Below are 24,474 nucleotides of genomic sequence, written 5' to 3' on the forward strand. Positions count from 1 at the left end.
GCCTGGTCTACAGAGCTAGTTCCAGGACAGGCTCCAAAGCCACAGAGAAACCCTGTCTCAAAAAAAAACAAAAACAAAAAAAAATTTTAATGTCAGGTTTGATGACTCACACTTTTAATCCCAACACTAGGAAGGCAGAGGCAGGCAGATATCAGCCTAGTATACATAGTGAGCTACAGGTCAGCCAGGGCTACATAGTGAGACCCAGTCTCAGAAAAAGATTACAACAGAAGAAAACAAAAGAGGAGCTAGGAATATAATTCAGCAAACAACAATTAGTTAGAATGCATGACCCCAAGAGTGAAAAGTCATCTCTCTCACCCTCTCTTTCTCATCTAGACGGTCACTTACCATTTATGGATTCTTTCAAATAACTGTCAATTTCATCAGCCACATTTGTTTCTTTATTTTCTCTTATATAATTCAGAAGGATATTGGCTTCCGGTGTATCTTAAATTAAAAATGCATAATAAGGAAAAAGTCAAACAATTATCTTTTAAATTACTACAAAATATCTAAAATTAACTTAATTGTAAAACATGATACCACATAAGATCATAATCCAATAGAATTATCATTAAGCCATTAACACTGTAAGGCAAAATGAATGAACATGAAAAGATGCTGTATCTGTGCTAGTGAAAAGAACAGCCTTATAAAAATGTGGTATTAAGACTTGTTTTTGAGGGGGCTGGAGAGATGGCTCAGTGGTTAAGAGCATTGCCTGCTCTTCCAAAGGTCCTGAGTTCAATTCCCGGCAACCACATGGTGGCTCACAACCATCTGTAATGAGGTCTGGTGCCCTCTTCTGGCCTGCAGACATACACACAGACAGAATATTGTATACATAATAAATAAATAAATATTTAAAAAAAAAGACTTGTTTTTGTTTGTTTGTTTGTTTGTTTGTTTGAGACAGGGTTTTTCTGTGTAGCTCTGGCTGTCCTGGAACTCACTCTGTAGACCAGGCTGGCCTTGAACTCACAGAGATCCTCCTGCCCTTGCCTCCCAAAGGTGTGTGCCACCACTGCTCAGTCTTTTAAACTGAAAAACATTAATATATAATATTATCTGAAAGAATAGATGTGGCAAAATTATTTCTAGGTAATACGATTATAAATTATTTGTATGTTCATTTTTCGTTATTTTATTAATTTTGTTAATTTAAAAATAATTTTAGGGCCCCAACAGATAGCTCAGAGACTTGCTATTCTTGCAGACAGACCCAGGTTTGGTTCCTGGAACCCACATGGTGGCTCACACCAGCTGTAACTCCAATCCCAGGGGATCCAGTGCCATCTTCTGGCATCTGAGAACAACAGATACACGTGTGGTGCACATACATACATGCAGGCAATGCATTCGCATACATAAATAATAAAACTAAAAATAATTGTTTTAATTTGTTGCTAGTGAGAGAGAGAGAGAGAGAGAGAGAGAGAGAGAGAGAGAGAGAGGATGGGGGATGCACATGCCTCTACTTTCGTGTAGAAGAGGACAATATTTTTAAGTCGATCCTATCCTACTTATACACAGGTTTCAAAGAATGAACTTAGGTTACCAGACATGATCAGAAAGATTTTCTGAATATTATATTCATTTCTTTTCCTTTTTATTTACTTTTAAAAATTGTATTTGTTAGCCAGGCAGTGCTTATGCACAATTTTAATCCCAGCACTCAGGAGGCAGAGGCAGGTGAATTTTTGTGAGTTTGAAGCCAGCCTGTTCGAGAAAGTTACAGGACAGTCAAAGCTACACACACAAAAAAATCCCTCTTCCCAAAATTGTATTTGTTTGTTTGTGTTAAGGAAAGATATGAGTAGCTCAGACTGACCCAAATTATTTGTACGTCAGACTCCTCAGTGTTGGGATTATAGACATGCAAGATGATGGCTAGTTTATTTTTGTTGTTGGTGATGGTTTTGTGTTTTATTTTTTGCTTTTTTTTTCTTTCAAGACAGGCTCTCACTATGTAATCAAGGTTGTGCTGGAACTCACTATGTAGACAAGGCTGGCTTCAAAATCACAGAGAGCTGCCTGCCTCTGCCTCTCAAGTGCTGGAATTAAATGTGTGAGCCACCAGGCCCGGCTCCTTGGCTAGCTGTAAAAAAAAAATGTTTGTTTTGTTTTGTTTTTCAAGACAGGGTTTCTCTGTGTAGCTTTAGAGCCTGTCCTGGAACTCACTCTGTAGACCAGCCTGGCCTGAAACTCAGAGAGATCTGACTGCGTCTTCCTCCCAAGTGCTGGGATTAAAGGCGTGCGCCATCAACACCCAGCTAAAAATGTTTCTTCATGTTCTTTTAAAGATTTGTCCCTCAAATTAAGAATGAGTTTTCTTTCTTTCTTTCTTTCTTTCTTTCTTTCTTTCTTTCTTTCTTTCTTTCTTTCTTTCTTTCTTTCTTTTTTTCTTTTTTTGATTTTTGAGACAGGGTTTCTCCATAGCTTTTTGGTTCCTGTCCTGGAACTAGCTCTTCTAGACCAGGCTAGCCTCGAACCCACAAAGATCCGCCTGCCTCTGCCTCCCAAGTGTTGGGATTAAAGGCGTGCGCCACCACCGCCCTGGCATGAGTTTTCTCAAGAGTAGTTAGATGGCATGCCATAAGGCAAAAAAATCACTTTGAAAGGGTCTTCACAGGATTCTAATGCTTTTCAGTCCCAAGACCCCAGCCTCCAACATCCACTACTTGTGCTGACAGTACCCAGACTTCTCTAACTTCTTGGGATGGAGGAGTTTTTCCTCCTGCTCCCATTATATATGTCCTATCACTTTTCTTTCTCAAATTGAGGGTGGATTCCTCATGAACAAGGGTTGTAATTTTTCATTGTGTATTCCAATATCCAACATCCATCTGATCCTCCACTGTCTCCTATTTTGTTCTAAAAAAGATTGAAGTTGCCTATACAATTGGTGCATAAAAAGCATTCTATGGCCGGTGGTGGTGGCACATGCCTTTAATCCCAGCACTAGGGAGGCAGAGGCAGGAGGATCTCTAAATTCAAGGCCGGCCTGGTCCACAGGTTGAGTTCCAGGACAGCCAGGACTGTTTCACAGAGAAAGCCTGTCTCAAACCTGCTCCCTGCCCCCGCCAAGAGCATTCTATGAGTATTTGTGAATTAATGGGTGGGTGAATGAATGTTTTTGAAGTCCTAACAGAACTACTGGACATTGAAGGGGAGGAACTGCTAAGAGGGCTGCAGCAATCAAATCAGTGGATACCTTAAAGAACATGGCTCAGACTGTCCATAGAGAAGACAGAATTCTCTCTCACTCTAATGAATACTCTCAAGGCAGGAAAATCATAAGGAAAAAGTAATATGTTATCTGTGATAAATATCTAAGCCATTTCTACAAGGTAGGTAGGTATGGCCCAGGAAATTAAAATATGTCTGATTTAAAACAACCAGCCAAGTTTAAACATCTTTATAAATATTCTGCTAAATTTAAGCCCTTGACAAAGTAAATTCAAGAACTGTGTTGTACAACATAGTGTCTATGGCTAATAAAACCACATAATAGAATAGTATACTACATTAAGTTATTAAATTTGTGAGTTCCAGGTCAGTGAGTGCTACACAGTAAGACCTTGTCTCAAAATAACAATAAGATTTTTAATTATATGTACATATATGTGTCTGTACAGGATATAGCATATGTGTGTAGGTGCCCACAGAGGTCAGAAGAGAGTGTAACATCCCCTTGGAGTTGCAGGTGTTTGTGAGCTGCCTGATGTAGGGGTGCTGGGAACCAAACTCAGGAGTAAATTCCTCAGGCTGCATTCCTAAAGGACGCTAATAATGTATTTTGTGTTTTTACCACAAAAATGTGAATACTGTGTCATGATTTGTGTATAAAATGACCCCAAAGCCTCATTTGTTGCAGGATTAGTCCCAAGATTATTCTTTCTTTTTTTTTGTTCTTTTTTGATAGTGACATTATTAAGAGGTGATTAATTCCTAAGAGCCCTGACTTCATCAATACATTCATCTATTGTTGAATTCATTGCTAAATAAATATTAGGAGGTGGGACCTGGTTAGAGAAAATCATTAGGGATGTGTCTCCCCCTTACCTCAACATTCCTCAGCTATCTTCAATAAAATGTAACCTGCAGTTTGATTCTTAAATGCATTGTACAAATATTGGCATATGTTCATGATCACTTCCAAAAGAATGAAAAACAGAAAGTATTTTACCTGGATTAGTTGTGATAATGGTTTTTGAGATTACTGTGGCTGCCATGCAATTCTGAAATTTGTTAAAATTTATTCTTACATCTGAGGCAAATATTACTGTTTTGGAGAGAAGTCATTTTTAAAGTTAATATATGAGGGATGAAAATAATAAATATTTTTAACACAATCATAAAATTAAAAGACCTGTTTCTCGTGCCATCCAGCTCTGTGCAAGTAGAATGGATTCATTATCCCAACTGCATTTGTTTAAAAGGAAGTGAAACAAAGTAAATACATTAGAAAAATCTGGCTGTGATGTATTAACACCCCCCTTTAAAAGAACCTCCCAACAGAAAAAAACAAAAACTGTCTTAGTGACTGGGGTTAGCAATTTCTAGGTAACCAAAGAGGTTAAGACTTTGTACTTTAAATTTTCTAATCTATTACTACTATGTGTATTTGTATACACATGCACACTCACGTGTGCACTCAAGCTACAACATACACATGGAGGTCAGCGGACAACCTCATGGAGTCTGTTTTCTCCTTCCACCTTTATGTGGACTCTGGGGATCAAACTTGGGTTGCCAGGTTTGCTGGGAAAGTATCTTTACTGGCCAAGTCATCCCCAAGGCCCAAGACATACTTAACACCTATGCAAAAAAGTTGGCTTTCAGCATATACTAATCTTTAACATCTACTCCACAAGTCCTTTAATTGCCCAGCACTTGGTTACTTAGAACTGAAGGATTCAAGATCTAAAATCTTCAAAGTTGAGCCTTCTAACCGTTACAGTTGTGTCTCCCAAATGGATACATAGTTCAGGGGACTTGATAGGTAATGGTGCTTGCAGGCAGAGATATTAGGAAGGACTTTAGATAGAGTATAGCCTATTATCCAGGGTGCCAGTGAATCTCAAAAAGGTTGATTTTGCTCCTCAGCAGTGGACCCCAATAAAAAACTATTTGTTATGAAGCAGAATAATAAAATTTGTAACAGTGGAGTACCTCTAAGTTATTCTATGCCATCTAAGGTTGCATACAGAAAAATCTCAGCCTTCAAGAAAGAAGTTTTTTTTTCAAACATTGCTTATCACTTATTATGATACCTCTTGATACAACATTTGTTTATAAAATGAAAGTTTTCTGTCTCAGTAATAAGAGCAGGCTATCACAGGGACAGATATGGGAGATTACCATGTCATTGTGAAAGAAGGCTCTGTTTCATCAAAGAGTTTAACTTCACACCTCTGGCCTTTTCTTCGGTCTGAAGTTGTAAAGTATTTTGGCTCTCCAACCTTAGAAATCGAAGGAAATTATTATTCCTCTCCTACATATATAGAGGTACTTAAATATAATCAAATAGTTTCCTTTTGACCATGAAATTCTAAATATTAACAAGGAAAGGATCATTAACAAATTATCTACATGTACTTTGTGCCTAAACTAGGTGTACTTAGCTGAACTTGTAAATTTGAACACTTTGAAGAGAGAATACAGACATATGTGCTCAAACGTGAAACAAATAAAAACTATTTGTCAAGATACTAGGACAGCCGGCTGTGGTAAAGACAACTATCACTCCAGCACTTGGAAGTCTGAGGTAGGATTGCAGTTGAGTTCAAGCCCAGCCTGAGCTGCATCAAGATCCTGACTTGAATACATAAACCTGGGTGTAGTGGTGCAAACCTTTACTCCCAGCACTTTAGAGGAAGAAGCAGGTGGAGAACTTTGAGTTTGAGGCCAGCCTGGTCTACATAGCAAGTTCCAGAATAGCTAGGACTACACAGAGACAAACTGTCTGAAAAAAGCAAAACAACAACAAAAAGCTCAATAAATGTTCCAGGACAAATGCTCCAGGACAGACCTGCTTGTGACATAAATTTGAAAGGGTGTCTCTTCCCAAGGCTTAGCACAGAGTCTGGCATGAAATTGTTGTGAAAGCTTGCACTCCAACTTCCTAGGCCTCAGTCTCCTGAATATTGATGCCTCCCTTGTCTTCTTCTTGGGGTTAAAAATGTGAGGACCAAATGAGGGAACGCACAGGAAAAGCACTATGATTTGATGTCCAATTCTGCCCACAATGCAGGGAATGTATCAAAGAAGTAGAGGTGGACCCAGAGGGTCTTGTGACTCTGACCAGCAGGGTTTTTCACAAGAACACAAGTGACTGGGTATGGTGGCACACACCTTTAATGACAGCACTCAGGAAACAGAGGCAGGAGAATCTCTGTGACGTCAAGGCCAGCCTGGTACATAGTGAGACACTCTCTCAAAACATACCCCCAGAAAGAGAGAGAGAGAGAGAGAGAGAGAGAGAGAGAGAGAGAGAGAGAGAGCGAGCATCATCTCTGGTAGCCTCAAGTGAAGGCCCGAAGACTAGCCATTTGATCCTCTCCTAAGTCACTACCACAGCGGCACTGTGAGCACTGTGGGAAATATCTAAAAGAAATGCAAAGGTTCCATGAAACAGGACCTACAAGAGAAGGTCAGAAGAAGCAAAGGCCAGAGGATATGAGAGGTCAGCCATAGCAAGGGGAATAGGTAAAATACTGTCTTTGGGGTTGAGAAGTCAAACAGGAATATAAAGAGCATAAAAAAGGTGATATGACATACAAGAGGGTACCATGCTCATGGAGGTGAGGTGAGCTGTTTCTAGGTTTTATATGCAAATGATATCATATTAGAGGATGTCAAGGAAACAACTAAGGGTTGGCTGAAATGGCCTGGAGAGTGATTTTGATTAAAGATTGTCATAGAGAGTATCAGATTCTCTATCCTAAACAACAATTTTCTACATGTGCTATATTTTGTGAAGATTTACTTTTTGGGGTGAGGGTGGGAGAAGCATAGAGCCACACTCCAAGTCCTTCAAAGTATACGTTTGAGGTCCACCTTTAAACCTTTTGCAGTGCCTTTGTCTGTTGAAACTGCTAAACTCAGAGCTTGTCACAATTACTGAAACAGATGCTGATGTAACAGGAGTTGTAAAATACTCCTGACTTCTGTGGGCACTGTCTTCTACTTCTCACCAGCACCAGCCTCAACAGCCCCCACTGCAGTCTAGGTCTTCTCCACCCTCCTCCACCTCTGAGTCACTCTGAGCACACTATACACAGCTAACTCTTCAACTTGTTTAAAGAACATTATGGTTGTTCACGTCAATAAGCTTATCCTTTCTATTTGTGTTTTTGTTTAACCCAGTATACAAAGCTTTTGTATACCTAATGGATCACTTATAAATACAATACTGAATGATTTTATTCTTTTAGTGATTCACTGATGAAATGCTAATTTACTTATAATGAGAATTTTTTTTTTTGAGACAGGGTTTCTCTGTGGTTTTGGAGCCTGTCCTGGAACTAGCTCTTGTAGACTAGGCTGGCCTCGAACTCACAGAGATCCACCTGCCTCTGCCTCCTGAGTGCTGGGATAAAAGGGGTGCGCCACCACTGCCCAGCCCGAGAAATATTATTTTCTTAATTCAATTTACTACCAAGGTAAAGAGGAAATATTGACCCATCTGGTGCTTACTGCATTCCAAACACAAATCAGGAGACAGAGTGCTCTGCCATGGCAGGGAGCTTTGCTGGTTTTAATTGACTGCTTTTCTGACTTACCGATCTCACAGCTGCAAGCACATTAATAATTCTCCCATCAAGATTGTGTCCATTTGCAACAATGTCAGTCAATGAGTAATAATCTCGAGATTCTTTAACAGGCAAGTGTATCAAAGAAAGTAACTTGGTATCCACTTCATAAGGGGAACAAACTTTTACCATTGAGTGACTCTCACTGAGCAGTAGTTTCCAGTTGCTATATAAAAAAATACAAAAAGTTGGCACATTATTGTTAATTAAAAATACTTTGGTTCACATTAGATTATATAGCTAGGTGTGGTTGTCCACACTTATAATCCCAGCATTTGGGATGCAGGTCTAATTTGCAGAAGGACTAACATATTCAAGGCCACCAAGGTATAGGTAGGGAATTCCAGCCCAGTCTGAGTTATAAAATCAGACCCTGTTTAAAAAATGATCACAGTAGACTACTTTTTGTTGGAATTTAGACTGTATTAAGAAAGCTATATTTCTATTATTAATTTTTGTGAAATTTTTATTTTATGTAAATGAATGTTTTGCCTAAATATATGTTTGTGCACTATTGCATATAGTGCCTGTAAAGTCCAGAAGAGATTGTCAGTCTCCTTGGGGCTGGAGTTACAGATGGTATGAGTCACCACGTGGTGCTGGGAATTGAACTTGGGGGCTCAGGAAAGGCTGAGCCATCTCTCCAGTTCCTATATCTTTAGTCTTAAAAAACATCAAATAATGTGTTTTTATAACAGTCTTTAAATAGTTCTTCAGTGTAATAATGTTCTTTTAATTAAGAACATATATTGAGATTTTTTTCTGTGGGTTTTTTTCTTTTTCTTTTTTATTATTATTTTATTACTTTTAAAAAAATACCAATCCAAATTTCTACTCCTTCCCCTCCTCCCACTCCCTCCGCACACCCTCCCACCCCTACCCCCTCCAATCCTAAGAGAGGGCAAGGCATCCTGCCCTGTGGAAAGTCCAAGGCCCTCCCTCCTACATCTAGGTTGAGTTCTAATCATACTAGTTGTAGGACCTTGCCCAAGACTTGAAGCTGCAGTTTCCTTTTCTTTTAAACAGGATATAAAAATACTCTAAAGCTTGAGATTATAAAAGCCTGAGGTCTCATTTTTTAAAGACTTATTTATTTTATATGTGCATTTTCCCCTGCATATATGTCTGTGTACTACATGTGTGCCTTGTACCAGTAGAAGAATTCAGAAGAGGGAATCAGATCCCCTGGAATGGAGTTATATGGCTGTGAGCCCCAGTGTGGGTTCTGAGAACTGAGTTGTTCTGAAAGAGCAACCAGTGCCCTTAACCACTGAGCAATCTCTCTAGCCCCATATGGAGTCCTCGACTTGGACATTATTAACACCATTCTCTAATCAATTGCGCTAACTGGCCAGCCATCATTATTTCTTTTATGACTCCAATTGCTTTCCCTAAATACCTGAGGTCAAGATCTTTGTTCTGCTTACTTCTGTAGTGCTACATGTGAAGTCCATTCAGAATTCTCATGGTGTACTGGAGTTCCACAAGTCTTGACAAGCCCTCCTCCACAGAATGCTAGTCCAGTCCCTCCTTCCTTCTTAGTTTTTCACGGTCTCACTTCTCCTGACTCATCTCTAGTGACTCACCCTCCATGTTACAATCAAGTTTATCTTCCTAAACTACAGAATAGGATATTGTTTCCCAGATAAAGACTTTCTAGCCCTACTCATCCCTGAGAAGTGAATTTCATCTGAGAAGTACCTTGGCTTCTCCCTTTCCTCATCAGCTCTGTATTCCACCTATGCCAGCTATGAAACTGCTATTTTTGGTGAAACTTTGTTGAATGTCAGCAGTTTCCTGTTGCTCAACCTAAAAGTTAATTATTCTGGATATTCTGGAATATGCCAAGAGGTTTCGCATTTGTTGGGTCTGCCAAACATGTTCCTCCCACCTCCCGTACATATTTACTATTACAATTATGTGCTTTTCTTCAGTTTAGGCATGGGGAGAACAGTATGCAAAATACACCTAATCTCGTGAAGCTCATATATACGAGCAGGAATCATAAAAACAATCAAACCATCTCAGAATGTGATGTGGATACAATCCTTTTTTTTTTCTTGTCTTTTTGAGACAGGGTTTCTCTGTAGCTTTGGAGCCTGTCCTGGAACTAGCTCTTGTAGACCAGTCTGGCCTCAAACTCACAGAGATCCGTCTGCCTCTGCCTCCCAAGTGCTAGGATTAAAGGCATGCACCACCACCACCCAGCTGTGGATACAATTCTAAGAGTGGGGAGGAAAGTCTTGGTGAGTTATTGAAGGGGCTTCTATGAAACAGAGGGTCAAATGAGGTAACAGTCTAGCTGAGACACTGATAACCCGAAGAAGCAAATACTCAAGAAGATAGGAGCATTGTTCTATGTAGAGGGACAAGAAAGCTGAACAGATCTTAGTGCAGTGAGTCCAGGTGTTCATGAAAAGGAAAATTCTCAGTGGCTGCAGAGAGACAGGCTTGAGTGGAGGTCAGAAGAGCAGATGTTCATGTCACAGTCAGCCATACTCAGCGAGAGCCATTTATAGAACAGCATGGAGTTAGCAGGCACAGAGTCACCTTGGAAGTCAGGCTTCTTCCTCAGCTCCCTACCCCAACTTTATCTGGAAGGCCTAATGAGGAATGGACTGCAGGCAATGTATAATTCAGGGTACAAAATCTCTGACCCTCCATGTAGGGTCCTGCTCTAAGGGACAGGCATACTCCTGAGTTCCAGCTGCAGGTTCCCCCAAACCCCATCCTTGCAGGGTTCTACTGAGAGTCCTCGCTCAATAGGCCACTTGTAAAGAATCTTGCTCTCAGGTTCTCCTTCCAGGAAACCTGGCCTAAGATAATGGGTGTGTGAGTAGAATGAGAGTCTGATATGGTATTATATATTCCAGTATTTATCATTTATTGTTTAGGGATTTTTTAAGATTTATTTTTATTTGTATATATGTGCTTTTGTCTGTGTTTTTATGTGTGTTTGTGGTGTTCACAGAGGCCAGAAGAGGGCATCAGTTTCCCTGGAGTACAGGCTGATGCGAGCTGCCTAATGTGAAAGCAGGTCCTTTGCAGGTCCTCTTAACTGCTAAACCATCTCTCCAGCCCTCTAATATTTTAGTTTTATTGTAACTGGAGTCTTGTTTTTACAAATCTAAGCATGATATTTCATATCTGAAAATCCTGTATTCATAGACATCTCCACATAATCATGTATCAAATATTTCAGAAAAATACAACACACAACTAATACAAATGAAAATAACTACTCACAAAGCACTTATATGACATTAGGTATTGTAGGTAGAGATGATTTCTGATATAGAGGAAATGTGTTAAAGCTGTGTGCAAGGGATCTGAAGCACCCATGGATTTTGGTAGCCTTGAGAGACTTTTGATTTGACCCTTCACAGATATTAATATAAAGTTAGCTTTTGTGATTATAAAAATTATAATTTAAAGATAAAAATTCTAAGAGAGAATTCAATTCATTTTTCAAATTGAAATAAAGCAACTTCTGAAGTTTTCTGTTTTCTCCAAAATTATTAATATTGTCATTCTAACACAAAGACTGTTGCTCTCTGGGCTGGACAGATATTACCTAGGAGTTGCAGGGCTGAACTTTTCTTCTCTTTCTGTCTCCTTTCTTTGGATCAGGGGATTTTCAATTATCACTAAAACAGAGGGCAAAGTATGGTAACATCACAAAATCACCAGAAGATTAATCAGAGCTGAGTGTGCATAACGAAGACCCTCACACTTGGGTTCCATCCTCCACAGCCACCTTCTCATGTCCCTGTTAGAAAAGCACTCCTAGAATGTCATCAGATAACATTTCCAGGGCTTTGTGTTTTAAGTCCCAACAGATGGCCTATACTAATATTACTTTATTGATTTTTCTTGCATTCAGCATTTGATTTGGTTTCAACATGCCCTTCAATAAAACAAATGTTTACTTGACCTTTACTCCACATCTAACCACAAACAATCCTTTATTTTATTTATCCTCACAACCATCAACCTATAACATTTTAATACAGAAAGTCCTCCCTTTTCACAGGGGTATTCTGGCATTCATTCAAGGAATATTTATAGCTGTACTAAGCTGATGAAGATTTCAAAATTCTCTGTCTTCATAGTTCACATGTTTGACAACATTATTCAACTCAGGAGAGACTATCCATATCCCTGAAACATACATGGTCCAATGATTAAGTACATAGAGTTGAGCACTGCTTAACTGACATATGTAATGTGTGTTTGGTACGCAGCATTGAAAAAGAATAGTTTGATTGCTGTATCACTCTTCCTCCTCTTTTTCTCCCAAAAAGGAGAACTGGAACACATGCTTTCTTGTGTTTGTCTAGGCTGAAGTTATCATCTATCAAGCAGTGAAGCTTATACTTTATTCTAGTCCCCTTTCCTTAACATTCACAGAAAACTAATGGGGCGTTCTTTCATGGTGAGACCCAACAAGATCTTGTTCTCAGAGCCACAGCATAAATAACTATTGGCCCCAGGATATGTCTATAGAAAGGAATATGATTATAATAATAATTGTGGGGTTGAGGCAAGTTGGAACATGAAATAAACAAAAGATGGCAAAATATCTAGTAAAAGTATCACTTATCAAGTACCAGGGAAACAATCAGAAAGCATGCCTTTGTAACACTGACTTTTTCTGATAAGGATCAGAATAAATGTATTTTACTTTTCTGACTCCACTCAGTCACAGACTTTCCATAAGAATCATACAGTAAGAAGACTATTTTTTAAAGTGCTGCTGAGCATGGTAGCATAGGCTGTGATCTCAGCACTTGGGAGGCTGAGGCAAGAGAATGCCACTTGTTCAAAGTGATTTACCTAGGGAGTTTCATTCTGTCTTTCTTTCTCCCCCTTTTTTTCCCCCTCTCCTTCCACTCCTACCCAAGCTGGGTTTTTGAGACAAGAGCTCATTGTGTAACAGTATCAGGCTTAAACCTTGTTATGTAGATTAGGCTGGCCATAGAGATTCATCTGTCTCTGTCTCCTAAGTGCTAGGATTTAAAATGTGTACCACCATGAGCAGAAAAACTTTCTCTTAAAAACCAAAATACAAGCCGGGTGGTGGTGGCACACACCCTTAATCCCAGCAGTCGGGAGGCAGAGACAAGAGAATCTCTGTGAGTTTGAGGCCAGCCTGGTCTACAGATTGAGTTCCGGGACAGGCTCCAAAGCTACAGAGAAACCCTGTCTGAAAAAAACTGAAAAACAAAAAAAAGCAAAAACCAAACAAACAAAAAATAATGCCTACTTACCACACTCACCAACCTTAAAGTTCTCAGACAGCGGCCTGATGTAATCTTCACTGCCCCAGGACGATACATTCACAAAATGGGCTGGTGAATCACGAATGGTGAAACTGAAAGTGTATCTTTCTGATCCAATATCTGAGGAAAAACTAACGCTTTTATATTTCAGGTGAATATGACTTTGAACAAATGATTATTTAACAAAATGATGATGATAAAATGTTTAAACATATGATAGAAAATATTATTTCTTATGTATATGCCCTGTTTTATTTAGTTTTGGTTTTGTTTGTGAGACAGGGTAGAGCAGGCTAGTCGTGGACTTTTGGTGATCCTCTTGATTTTGTGATCATCCCCTAATGAATATTCGATACCACACTATGCTTTCATGTGCTTCCACATACAGTGTAATAAGCAGCCATGGTAGCTAGATCTCACTATTGCCCGTTTTTCAACTATTATATTCACAAAATCCTACTTGGGTATTATTTCATAGGTGAGACACAACAAGATAAGGAAAAGCTTTAGCCAGAGTCATAATTCATATCTGAATAGTTGTTTCAAAACAATTTGTATGCAACTCAAGCACCACTAGAGGTCAGCAAGGTCATTTTTTTTCAGAATAGGATTTTTTTTCCTCTGTTGCTTTTGGTAATTTAAAAAGTAATATAGGCAGGATTAGAGAGATGGCTCAGCAGTTAAGGGCTCAGTTCTCAACACCCACATCAAGCAGCTCACAAGCACCTGTACTTCCAGGTGGATCCAACACCCTGGGTTCAATTCCCAGGACCCTCACTATAACTGTAACCCTAGTCCCAGGACATCAGATACCCTCTTCTGAACTCTGCAGGCCCCAGACACATACAGAGAAGACACTCAAACACATAAAATAAATAAAAATTCAAAAACAAATAAAACCTAAATCTGCCGATGCTTTCCAAGTGCTGGGATTACAGACATTCACCGCCAAGACCAAATGTTTTGTTGCTCCTGTTGTTATTCCATGTGACCATTGTCCTCTCAGCCTGGTCCCTTCTGCCATCTTCTACCCAATGTGAAGATGACCCACAGGTCCATCGTACCCATTCTCATTAGAAGTATCTGAATTGGCCATGCACAGTGGTGCACTCCTTTAATTGCAGCACTTGGAAGGCAGAGGCAGACAGATCTCTGAGTTCAAGACCGCCTGGTCTACAGAGTGAATTCCAGGACAGCCAGAGCTACATATGTGATTAAGGTCAGTAAATCTATTATTTTCAAGTTCATACTTTTATTCATACTCTATTGTATCTGGTAATATGAAACTAAAAATTAACGAATTGATAAACTTAATTAACTATTTCCTTTTTTTAAAATATTTATTTATTTATTATGTATACAATATTCTGTCTGTATGTATGCCTGCAGGCCAGAAGAGGGTGCCAGATCTCACCACAGATGGTTGTGAGCCACCATGTGGTTGCTGGGAATTGAACTCAGGACCTTTGGAAGAGCAGGCAATGCTCTTAACCTCTGAGCCATCTCTCCAGCCCAATTAACTATTTCCTAAAGCCTTTAAAATATAGTTGGAGAATATCACATTAAATCATTGAAAATATTATGTCTTCATATCTACAGCCTTGAATCAAGTATGACCATAAATGTAGAAGGCCTGGTCATTGCTCTGTTAAATAGAACAGAAATTTTAGTCAGTTAAATGTACTTTGCTGCAGTCATAAGCCATACTTAATGAAAAATTAAGAAAGAGTTAAATAGAACTCAGCTTTTTCTGTCCGGAAAGCCTTTGACATCTGTTTTCCCAATAACTATACCAATTATTTTCTGAAAAACAAAAGAGTATAGAAAACAATATTAAACCCAGATGTAGATGGTAAATTTAATTTCATGGACTTGTTATGTTTTACTAGCGCTAACAAACATTTTTGACTAGGAAATATTTAAATGCATTTATTCCAGACACACAAGTAACAGTCTTCATAAATATTCAATTCTCCAAGGAATAGTACAAAGTAATGAGACAGTTAACTGCTATTACAAATATAATCATTTACTTAATGTTTCTACTTTATGTTCAATCACTAGAGGGAGCTATCAATCCTTACTGAATTCATCCAAAACACATGTATAATGCAATTTAATTTACCATAGTCTTCAAAGCTTTCCTTTGCATAGGGCTTTCTAACATAAAACTATTTAGCTGCGTCTCCTCCTCCCCTCCCATACTCCTCCTCTTCTTTCTTTTTTAGATTTTACTTTCCAAGACAGGGTTTCTCTGTGTAGCCTTGGCTGTCCTGGAACTTGCTCTATAGACCAGGCTGGCCTCAAACTAACAGAGATCCGCCTGCCTTAGCCTCTTGAGTACTGAGATTAAAGGCATGGGCCACCACTGCCTGGCTGCTTAGCTTCTTATTCCAATTATATTGGGCAATAATATAGACTGTAACAAACTTAGATATTGCCACTAGCAAACTTAAATCTTAAAGTTCTAAACCTTAAATTTTGGAGGTACTAATATCTCCTCAAAAGTTTTAATGTTCCAGGATAGCTAAGACTACACAAAGAAACCCTGTCTCAAACCGCCCAAAGAAGTTTTAATGTTCTCTTCAGTGAATGCCAAAAAAGAGAATATTAAAAATATGCTTTAAGAAATAAAAGTATCAAAAAAGAAATAAACGTATCCTAGAAAAACAAACAAGAAATTAAAGTATCTTTCTGAAAGGAAAAAAATAAACTTTAATGAAGAATCCTAGCAACTGTTTTCAAACTTGCAATAATTTGTGACATTTAAAATACAGTCAGGGAGTTGGGTGGCGGTGGAGCATGCCTTTAATCCCAGCACTTGGGAAGCAGAGGCATGAGGACCTCAGTGAGTTCGAGGCCAGCCTGGTCTACAAAGCAAGTTCTAAGACAGCCAGGGCTACATAGAAAAAAACAAAAAAAAAAATACAGTCAGAGGGCTGGAGAGATAATCAGCCGTGAAGAGCACATGTTGTCTTGAAGAAGAAGACATGGGCTCCATTCCCAGCACCCACATGGTAGCTAACAACAGTTTGTAACTAATTCCAGTTCCAGAAGATCTGATCCCTTCTTCTGGCCTCCTTAGGCACTGCATGAATGTGGTACAAAGACATATATTCAGGCAAAAACATCCATACACATAAAACAAAAATAAGCCAAATACACTCAAAACTTTAAAATTATCACATTCCAGTTGAACTGTTGGTCATCTGATTACATTCATACACATTAATATTATTTCTTAAATCCATACACATGCACATCTTACTGATTTTTTTGAGAAACATACAAATAAAAACATGAATAAAACTTTCTAATTGGGGCTGGAGAGTTGGCTCAGTGGGTAAGTGCATTTGCTGCATTTCCAGAGGACCTGGGGGTTCAATTCCCAGCACCTACATGGTGTCTTACAATCATCTGTATGTAACTACAGTTTCAGAATACTCAATATCCTATTCAGACCTCTGCGGGCACCATGTGGTACACAGATATACATGCAGGCAAAACATTCATACACATAAAAATAAAAAAAATTTAAAGCTAAAAATACATTTAGCAAATAGTTTGTTTCAAGGGAAATTGTAACAAGTTTTTTTACATCAATAAACTTTGCATTGCAAAGTATTAAAGTTACATGTAAGTTTATTAATTTTAAGGAATCTGACTTGCAAAAGCCAGGTAAAGAGCATACTGCTTGGAAGTCAGACCTGATGGTTCACACCTGTAATCCCAGCATTCACAGAGGCTGAGGCAGGAAGAACAATGGAAAGTTTTTTAAGGACAGCCTAGTGTCAGGGGAGGCTGCTCGTTCGTTTCCCGTCTGCCCAGACTCAAAATAATCACACTGAAACTATATTAATTACAATACTGTTTGGCCAATAGCTTAAGCATATTTCTAGCTAGCTCTTATATCTTAAATTAACCCATTTCTATTATATTTTACCACGAAGCTCGTGGTTTACTGGCAAGGTTCCAGCTGGCAGCTGGCAGCTTTCTCCACTTGAGGCTACATAGCGTCTCATTGACTCCGCCTTCTTTCTCCCAGCATTCAGTTTAGTTTTCCTGCTTAGCTCTACTCTGCCCTATCACAGGCCAAAGCAATTTCTTTATTTAAAAGCAACACATATACAGAAGGACTTTCCACAGCAGCATAGTGGTCTTTACACACACACACCACCTGCTCAGAAAACAAGAATGTGGTAATTTTGTAATTATTTTATAATAAGTGCTTCATTTTATCAATTCAGATTTTACTTAAATAAGCCTCAGTATGCTAGAACTCTTTACTCCAAAATTTCACATCAAAAGTCATAAAAATTGCTGGGTGTGGTGATGCATAACTTCAGTACCAGCATTCTGGAAGTAGAGGCAAACAGATCTCTATAAGGCTAATCTGGTGTACATAGTGAGTTCCAGGCTAGCTAGGGACACCTGGTAAGATCCAATCTCAAAAAAAGTCAAAGCAGCATGTTTGCAAATACATAAACTATATAAATTTTAATAATTTTCTTAGAGAATTTCTACTGTTAAATGAAAATAGTTTAATTTTACAATGGTAAATTTGAGAATTTATTTTTTCATTTTATTAGTAAAATAATACAAGACTATTACATTTGCATAGTGTGTATGCGTGTATATATACACACATATGTGTGGTGAATATATGTAGGTCAGAGGACAACCTGTAGAAATCAGTGCTCTCCTTCCACTTTTTGTGTTCTGGGGATTAAACTCAAGTACTCAGCTTAACATAAATACATTTACCCACTCAGCCATCACTTTAAACAATTGCTAGTCATATCTATAACCCTGTATCTACTACTCTATAGATAAAAGAAATTTTAATTTGCATTTAGCTGAGATAAATACAAAGCTTAGGAGTATTTAATTTCTAACAATTATACTAACTCAATGAGTATCTAGGTACTTGTCAATTATACAAACATGTCCAGTGAATCAGTAATGGTGATATAATGTAATGTTGCCACATAACATTTCATGAGCAAATACTTGAACATTAGTATAATAGTGAAAACCTACCAGATTAGCCATATTTGGATGCAAATCTGAAAGTGCAGTGAAGTTCTTCGATGCAAAGGAATTTGCCATGCTTTAAATCTGTGTTTTAGAAAATATAATTTGTATTTACAAATTAAACATTAAACACAAATTGTTAAAAAGGTAATGGTGACACATGCCTTTAATCCCAGAACTCAGGAAGCAGAGGCAGGTGGATCTCTGAGAGTTTGAGGCCAGCCTGGCCTACAGAGTGAGTACCAGGACAGTCAGAGAAACCCTATCTTGAAAAACAAAAAAAACAAAAAATGCAAAACTTAAAATTAGCTAAGGAGCACTAAGATATTAGCCACTGGCAAATTTTGTATAATTGTGAGATGTAACTAATTCAGATTTAACCCGTAGAAAGTAGGTCCAAAGGCTGGTGAAATGGTGAGATGGCTCCTTGGATAAAGCACTGCACAAGCCTGACAACTGAGTTACATCTCTGGAACCCATGTAAAGAAGCCATCTGCAATCCCAGCAGTCCTTGGCAAGATGGGAGCCTGAGATAGGAAAACCACCTAGAAGTTTCCAGAAAAGTTGTTCTCTGACCTTCACATATGCACTTCTCTCTCTCTCTCTCTCTCTCTCTCTCTCTCTCTCTCTCTCTCTCTCTCACACACACACACACACACACACACACACACACACACACACACACACACACGATAATGATGACAACGATGATAGGACCATTGAATGGCTTGTTTGGTAGAGGGGTTTGCTCCCCAGCCTGATAACTGAATTCTATTCTTAGGACCCCATATGGTGAAAGGGGCCCATACAGTGGAAGGAGAAAGTCAATTACAGTAGGTTGTCCTCTGACCACAGCACCTGTGCTATGGAGACCACATCCTACTTCACTACACAAGATGTCATTTTAAATTTTAAAAAGAAAAGAAAACATGTTCAAACTCTGTGTGGTTGCTCTTATCTTTAACCCCACCACTTGGAAGTCTATCTAGAATAGGAGGATTACCATGAATCTAAGATCCACTGGGCTACACTGTGAAGTCCAGGCCAGTCTGTGAAAGACAGAGGGAGAACCTGTCTCAAAAAGAAACAAAGCAACAACAAAATAGCCAGGCACAGGGACTGGAAAGGTGATGAATCAGCTGTTAACAGCACTTGCTGCTCAATAAGACGTCCTGGCTTAAAAACATCCATGATACCAGGTCTAGAGGATATGACTCCCTCTTCTGGCCTTGACAGATACCATGAATGTACTATACATGTGTGTGCATACACACACACAGCAAAACACTTAGATATATAAAATAAAAAGAAATAAAAATATTTAAGTTAGGGGTGGAACTAAAGAGATGGCTCAGCAGTTGAGAGCATTTGCTGCTTTTCCAGAGGACCCAAGTTTGGTTCCATCACCCACGTGACTACCATCTAACAACCATCTAGAACTTCAGTTTTAGGGAGTCAAATGTCTTCTTCTGGCCTCTACAAGCACTGCACACAGGTGGTGCACAGACACACAAGTAGGCAAAACACCCATACACATAAAATAAAGATAAATCTTTAAAAAAAACTGGGCATAATGGCACACATTTGTAAAGTAGGAGAATGGTCAGGAGCTCAGGTACATCCTCTATCTGATACATAGCAACTACAAGGCCAGCCTGGGTGACATGAAGTTCTGTCTCAAAAAATAATAAGGCTAGTTGTGGGGGTGCATGTCTTTAATCCCAGCACCTGGGAGGCAGAAGCAGGTGGATCCTGCTCTACATACTGAACTTCAGGACAGCCAAGGCTACCAAGAGAGAACCTGTCTCAAAAATGGCCGTGCCGTGGTGGCACATGCTTTGAATCCTCGGGAGAGGCAGGTGGATCTCTGTGAATTTGAGGCCAGACTGGTCTACAAGAGCTAGTTCCAGGACAGGCCCCAAAGCCAAAGAGAAACCATATCTTGAAAAAAAAAATGATTTTGCATCCCAGCACCACTATTTTGTGGTCATGTATTGTAACATTAGTTTCCTCATCATCCACAAAAAAAGAACCACTTACTTCACTACCTGAGTGTGTTGAAATAAGGACGGCGGGGCTGCGTCCCCGGCACCCGGCCGCCCACATGGCTAGCTTATGCCCGAAATAATTACACGGAAACTGTATTCTTTCAAACACTGCCTAGCCCAGCTAGTTCCAGCTTCTTCTTGGCTAGCTCTTACATATTGTTCTAACCCATTTCTAATATTCTGTGTAGCCCACGAGCTGGCTTACCAGGGAGGATCTTAACCTGCGTCTGTCTGGAGAGGGAGAATCATGGCGACTCTTCACTAAGCTTCTTTTTCCCAGCATTCTCTTCTGTCTACTCCGCCTACCTAATTTTCTGTCCTATGAGGGCCGAGGCAGTTTCTTTATTATTAAGAAATCACTCCCACATCATGAGTGCTTTGATGAATAAAAATTTAAGAGTTAAATACATAAGTTCAGATATCATATAATTTACCATCAACTTATATTTATAACTTTGTATTCTTTTAGGTTTTTGAGACAGGGACTTAGGTAACTCAGGTTGGCCTTGAAATCACTATATGAGGTCACAGTCTTGAACTCTTGATCCTCCTGCATCTGAGATTAAAGGTATGTGTCACCACACTTGGTTATAATGCCTCCTCTTCTCCAACTCCAGTGCCACCAAGGCATAATCAGTCCTCACATATGATAACACCGTAATCTATTCTCTTATTTGTTCATGTGTGCATTGTATGATATGTGATTCAGGTCAAGAATCAGATTAAGAGCTATACCTACAGGATGGTCACCAGAACCACTCCCTGAACCCACTCAGGTGTCTCAGGGAGGAACAATAAAAGTATAGGGCAAGAATTGTCATTTTAAGAGCAAAGCCTCAGGACCACTGACCTAGGTCCTTAGTGAGGATGGAAAGAAAGAAGTTACGGTGTAGGATTCTGCCAGCTTAAGATTACAGTGGAGCAATGCCACTGGTGATTGATAGGAGGCTATCCCTCCACAAGAGACAGAACACTACAACTATCTCTGACAGCTTCCACCGAGGTCTCCCAAATGGCCCTTCCTGAGCTCTCCAGCCCACCTCCAGCTTTAGAAAGATGAGCGCTGGTCTAATCTGGGCCAATTTCTCCAGGACCTTCCTGGTCTTTTGTTTATGGTATGACCTGGCCAGAACTCTTTGTGCCACTCTTTCTTCCTCCAGAGAATGCTCTATTGCTTGGTGCTTTTACTCTGGTGTAAAATAGGAGGATTCTGTTAACCCTGATGAAAATGAAACACAGCAAGTCACTTGTTCTGATGTGTTTAGCTGACAGGTCATCTGAGGATGACAGCTCAATGATTTTCTTTCTTTTTTTAATATTTATTTATTATGTATACAATATTCTGTCTGCATATATGCATGCAGGCCAGAAGAGGGTGCCAGACCTCATTACAGATGGTTGTGAGCCACCATGTGGTTGCTGGGAATTGAACTCAGGACCTTTGGAAGAGCAGGCAATGCTCTTAACCGCTGAGCCATCTCTCCAGCCCCAGCTCAATGATTTTCTAATTTTGAGGCTATAGTTAAATTTTGAGAAATTTACTAAGTTGGCTTCATATCTGGGCCTTAAATAAACAAACTGTGAGCAGAGAAGTAGAGTGGAAATGAGAAAGAACTTTGCTGAATTTATGATGCTGGTGAGCCCAAAGAAGTTTCTGTGTGCATGCAAGTACATGTCAGTTTATGCCCACATGCACTGCTATTCTTTTCAGGATCATGCGGTCCACCAGGCTGAAAGCTAGGTTTCACACTGATGCCCTGGAGCTACTGCAGAATTTCCCACCAGAGAATCCATTCCCCTGCACTTTCTCATTGCTAACATTTCTTTTCCTTTTTAGATGATCATATCAGTGTGCACCTTTGATATCAATACTTGGGAAGTATAAGCAGGAAAATCAGCTTGTGTCTGCATGGTGGTGGCTCACGCCTTTAATTCCAGCACTTGGGAGGCAGAGGCAGGTAGATCGCTGTGAGTTCAAGGCCAGCCTGGTCTACGGAGCAAGTTCAAGGACAGACTCCAAAGCTACAGAGAAATTCTGTCTCCAAAAAACAAAATAATAGTAATAATAAGGGGGCTGGAGAGATGGCTCAGTGGTTAAGGGCATTGCCTGCTCTTCCAAAGGTCCTGAGTTCAATTCCCAGCAACCACATGGTGGCTCACAACCATCTGTAATGAGGTCTGGTGCCCTCTTCTGGCTTGCAGGCATACACACAAACAGAACATTGTATACATAATAAATAAATAAATATTTTTTAAAAAAGAAAAGAAAACAGTTTCCTTTCTTCCAAACACTCTTTAAGTTGTTGGCCACCAGGCCACCATGCCACACTTTTCCTCCCCCTCCCCCAATAAACCTCTTGCGCCAGCTCTTGCTGGCGGCACGTTTGCATAGTGGATATCTTGGCAGGATCTGCCAAAAGGAAGCCACTCCCATTTCTTGTTATATCCTTCCAAGTCCGTTCTCATCATGGCAGGAAAGATGGCAGCAGGCAAGCATGGAGTTGAGAGTTTACATCCTGATCCTCAGGTAGCAGGGCAGAAAGGGAGAGCCCATTCCCAGTGGCACACCTCCTCCAACTACGCCATATCCCTACCCTAGTGTTTCTCAGTCAATTCCACTAACTGGGGAGCAAGCATCCAAATATGTACCACCATATGGGGCCAAAAAAATTAAAAAGTTACAAAAGCCTGTCTCTGAGATTAGGTCTTGACCTGGGACCTGACAGGGTGAGGACCTGGGGAGAACGCACCTCCACACGTGAGTCACCTGACTGGAGGGAACCTGACCTCAAGAGACCAGATGACTCGGGACAGGGACATCCTCAGACCCTGACAGGGAGACACTGACAGGAAATGGAGCGGCTGGGAGGAACCTGACTAGAGGAGAACTGAGAGGGAGGGAGCACCACGTCGGGGGAAAGACGCCTGAATGAAGAGCCCCGACTGGCAGGCACCTGACAGGCCGAGGTCTGCGCGCTCCGCTGCGAACCTTCGGGACCCAGGCGCTGGTTTCCTCACAGAACTGGAGCGAGGTCTCGCGCCGCCGAACAGACACCAGAGCGGGCCGACACCAGAGCGGGCCGAGAGCGGGCCTGCTGAGCCGCGGCTCACCGGACGCGGGGTTCCGCCTGGCGCCCGTCGCGAGCTGCGACTCCACACAGCGGACTGGGCGAACCACCTGGAGTCAGCGACCGTTAGACGAGACCCCGCCCACCCGCGCTGGCTCCGCCCCTCCGCGCGCTGGCCCCGCCCCCGCCGCCCTCTAGCACCGTACCCGTGTTTACAAGCGGCCACGCACAAATCCAAGTGGCGCTGTCACTTCCTGGGACTGGAGAACTTCTTTCGGACTTGGGTGGCGGAGGGCAAGTCGGCCTTAGGCACTGCGGTCACTACAGGGCAGGAGACGTTCCCACGTACAGATGAAAGTGAAAAAGGAAATCGCTAAGGAAGCGAACAAGACGTTTGCCTCAGTTCTATGATTGGAATCTGGACTGGTGTCCCAGGCTGTTCCGACTGAGCAATCTTTCTAAATGTCTCAGAGTTGCAGACGTCTCTATGCAGGCGTTAAATTACCTGAAGTGAAATTTAAAGCAGAGAGTGAACTGAAGGGAGACACGGGTATAAAAACCGGTAGGGTTGTGGAAGAGGAGATGGCCAGGTGCTATTATTAAGGGAGTGTACGTGGTTACCACATGCCCGTACATCAGAAGGTGCACAAACAGTATTATGTAGAATACTCAATAGTATTTGGAAATATCACAGTATTACATAAAATAAATAATAATTTTTACAGGGAGGGCAGGGGAACATTGAGACAGGGTCTCACTATGTGGCCCTGGCTGTCCTGGAACTCACTCTATAGACCAGGCTGACTTCGAACTCACAGAAATCCTCCTGCCTCTGACTCCCGAGTGCTGTGATTAAAGACATGCGTCACTACGCCTGGTTTAAAATAGGTAATACTCTTGCGTTCATCTCACAAGCAGGATATTATTTCACCCCAACACCCTATATATGTATATATACATATGTATAGAAATGTATATAAATGCACTGTGTGCTCAGAAGTGGACTTCAGAGAACCTAATCAATGATTGGCTACCTCTGTGTTTTAAATGAGCTATGGTGCCCAGAGCGGTGGTACAGGCCTGAAATCCCAGCACTGCAGAGGCTGAGGTAGGAAGTTCGCTTGTCATGTTTTCAGGCCAGCCTGGGCTGCTCATGGAAACCTTTAAAAAAAAAAAAAAAAAAAAAAAAAAAAAAAAAAAAAATGGAATGAATCTCTCATGC

General features: G+C 40.4%; 1 protein-coding gene across 10 annotated transcripts in view; it reads right to left on the reverse strand.

Moving 5' to 3' along the window:
- Window positions 1-23,366, reverse strand: part of Meiob (meiosis specific with OB-fold) — a 31,068-nt gene extending 7,702 nt beyond the window's left edge. The window contains exons 1-11 of one of the 10 annotated variants that reach the window (XM_050122444.1): window positions 23,174-23,366; window positions 18,143-18,220; window positions 14,848-14,905; window positions 13,091-13,222; window positions 11,395-11,467; window positions 7,791-7,986; window positions 5,368-5,468; window positions 4,376-4,428; window positions 4,193-4,288; window positions 1,226-1,309; window positions 352-450 (exon numbers count right to left, since the gene is read on the reverse strand). In XM_050122444.1, coding sequence (XP_049978401.1) covers window positions 352-450; window positions 1,226-1,309; window positions 4,193-4,288; window positions 4,376-4,428; window positions 5,368-5,468; window positions 7,791-7,986; window positions 11,395-11,467; window positions 13,091-13,222; window positions 14,848-14,905; window positions 18,143-18,211 — 961 coding nt within the window. In that variant the 5' untranslated portion in view covers window positions 18,212-18,220; window positions 23,174-23,366. Of the gene's footprint in view, window positions 1-351; window positions 451-1,225; window positions 1,310-4,192; window positions 4,289-4,375; window positions 4,429-5,367; window positions 5,469-7,790; window positions 7,987-9,247; window positions 9,740-11,394; window positions 11,468-13,090; window positions 14,906-18,142; window positions 18,221-20,389; window positions 20,473-23,138 lie in introns of those variants that run through there. The other 9 variants (XM_050122307.1, XM_050122377.1, XM_050122526.1 and 6 more) reach the window with 9 other exon arrangements.
- Between the last annotated feature and the right edge of the window lie 1,108 nt (window positions 23,367-24,474).

The sequence above is a fragment of the Alexandromys fortis genome, unplaced genomic scaffold (assembly GCF_014885135.2).
Source record: "Alexandromys fortis isolate MF-2015 unplaced genomic scaffold, M_Fortis_MF-2015_v1.1 scaffold_29, whole genome shotgun sequence".
NCBI lineage: Eukaryota > Metazoa > Chordata > Mammalia > Rodentia > Cricetidae > Alexandromys > Alexandromys fortis.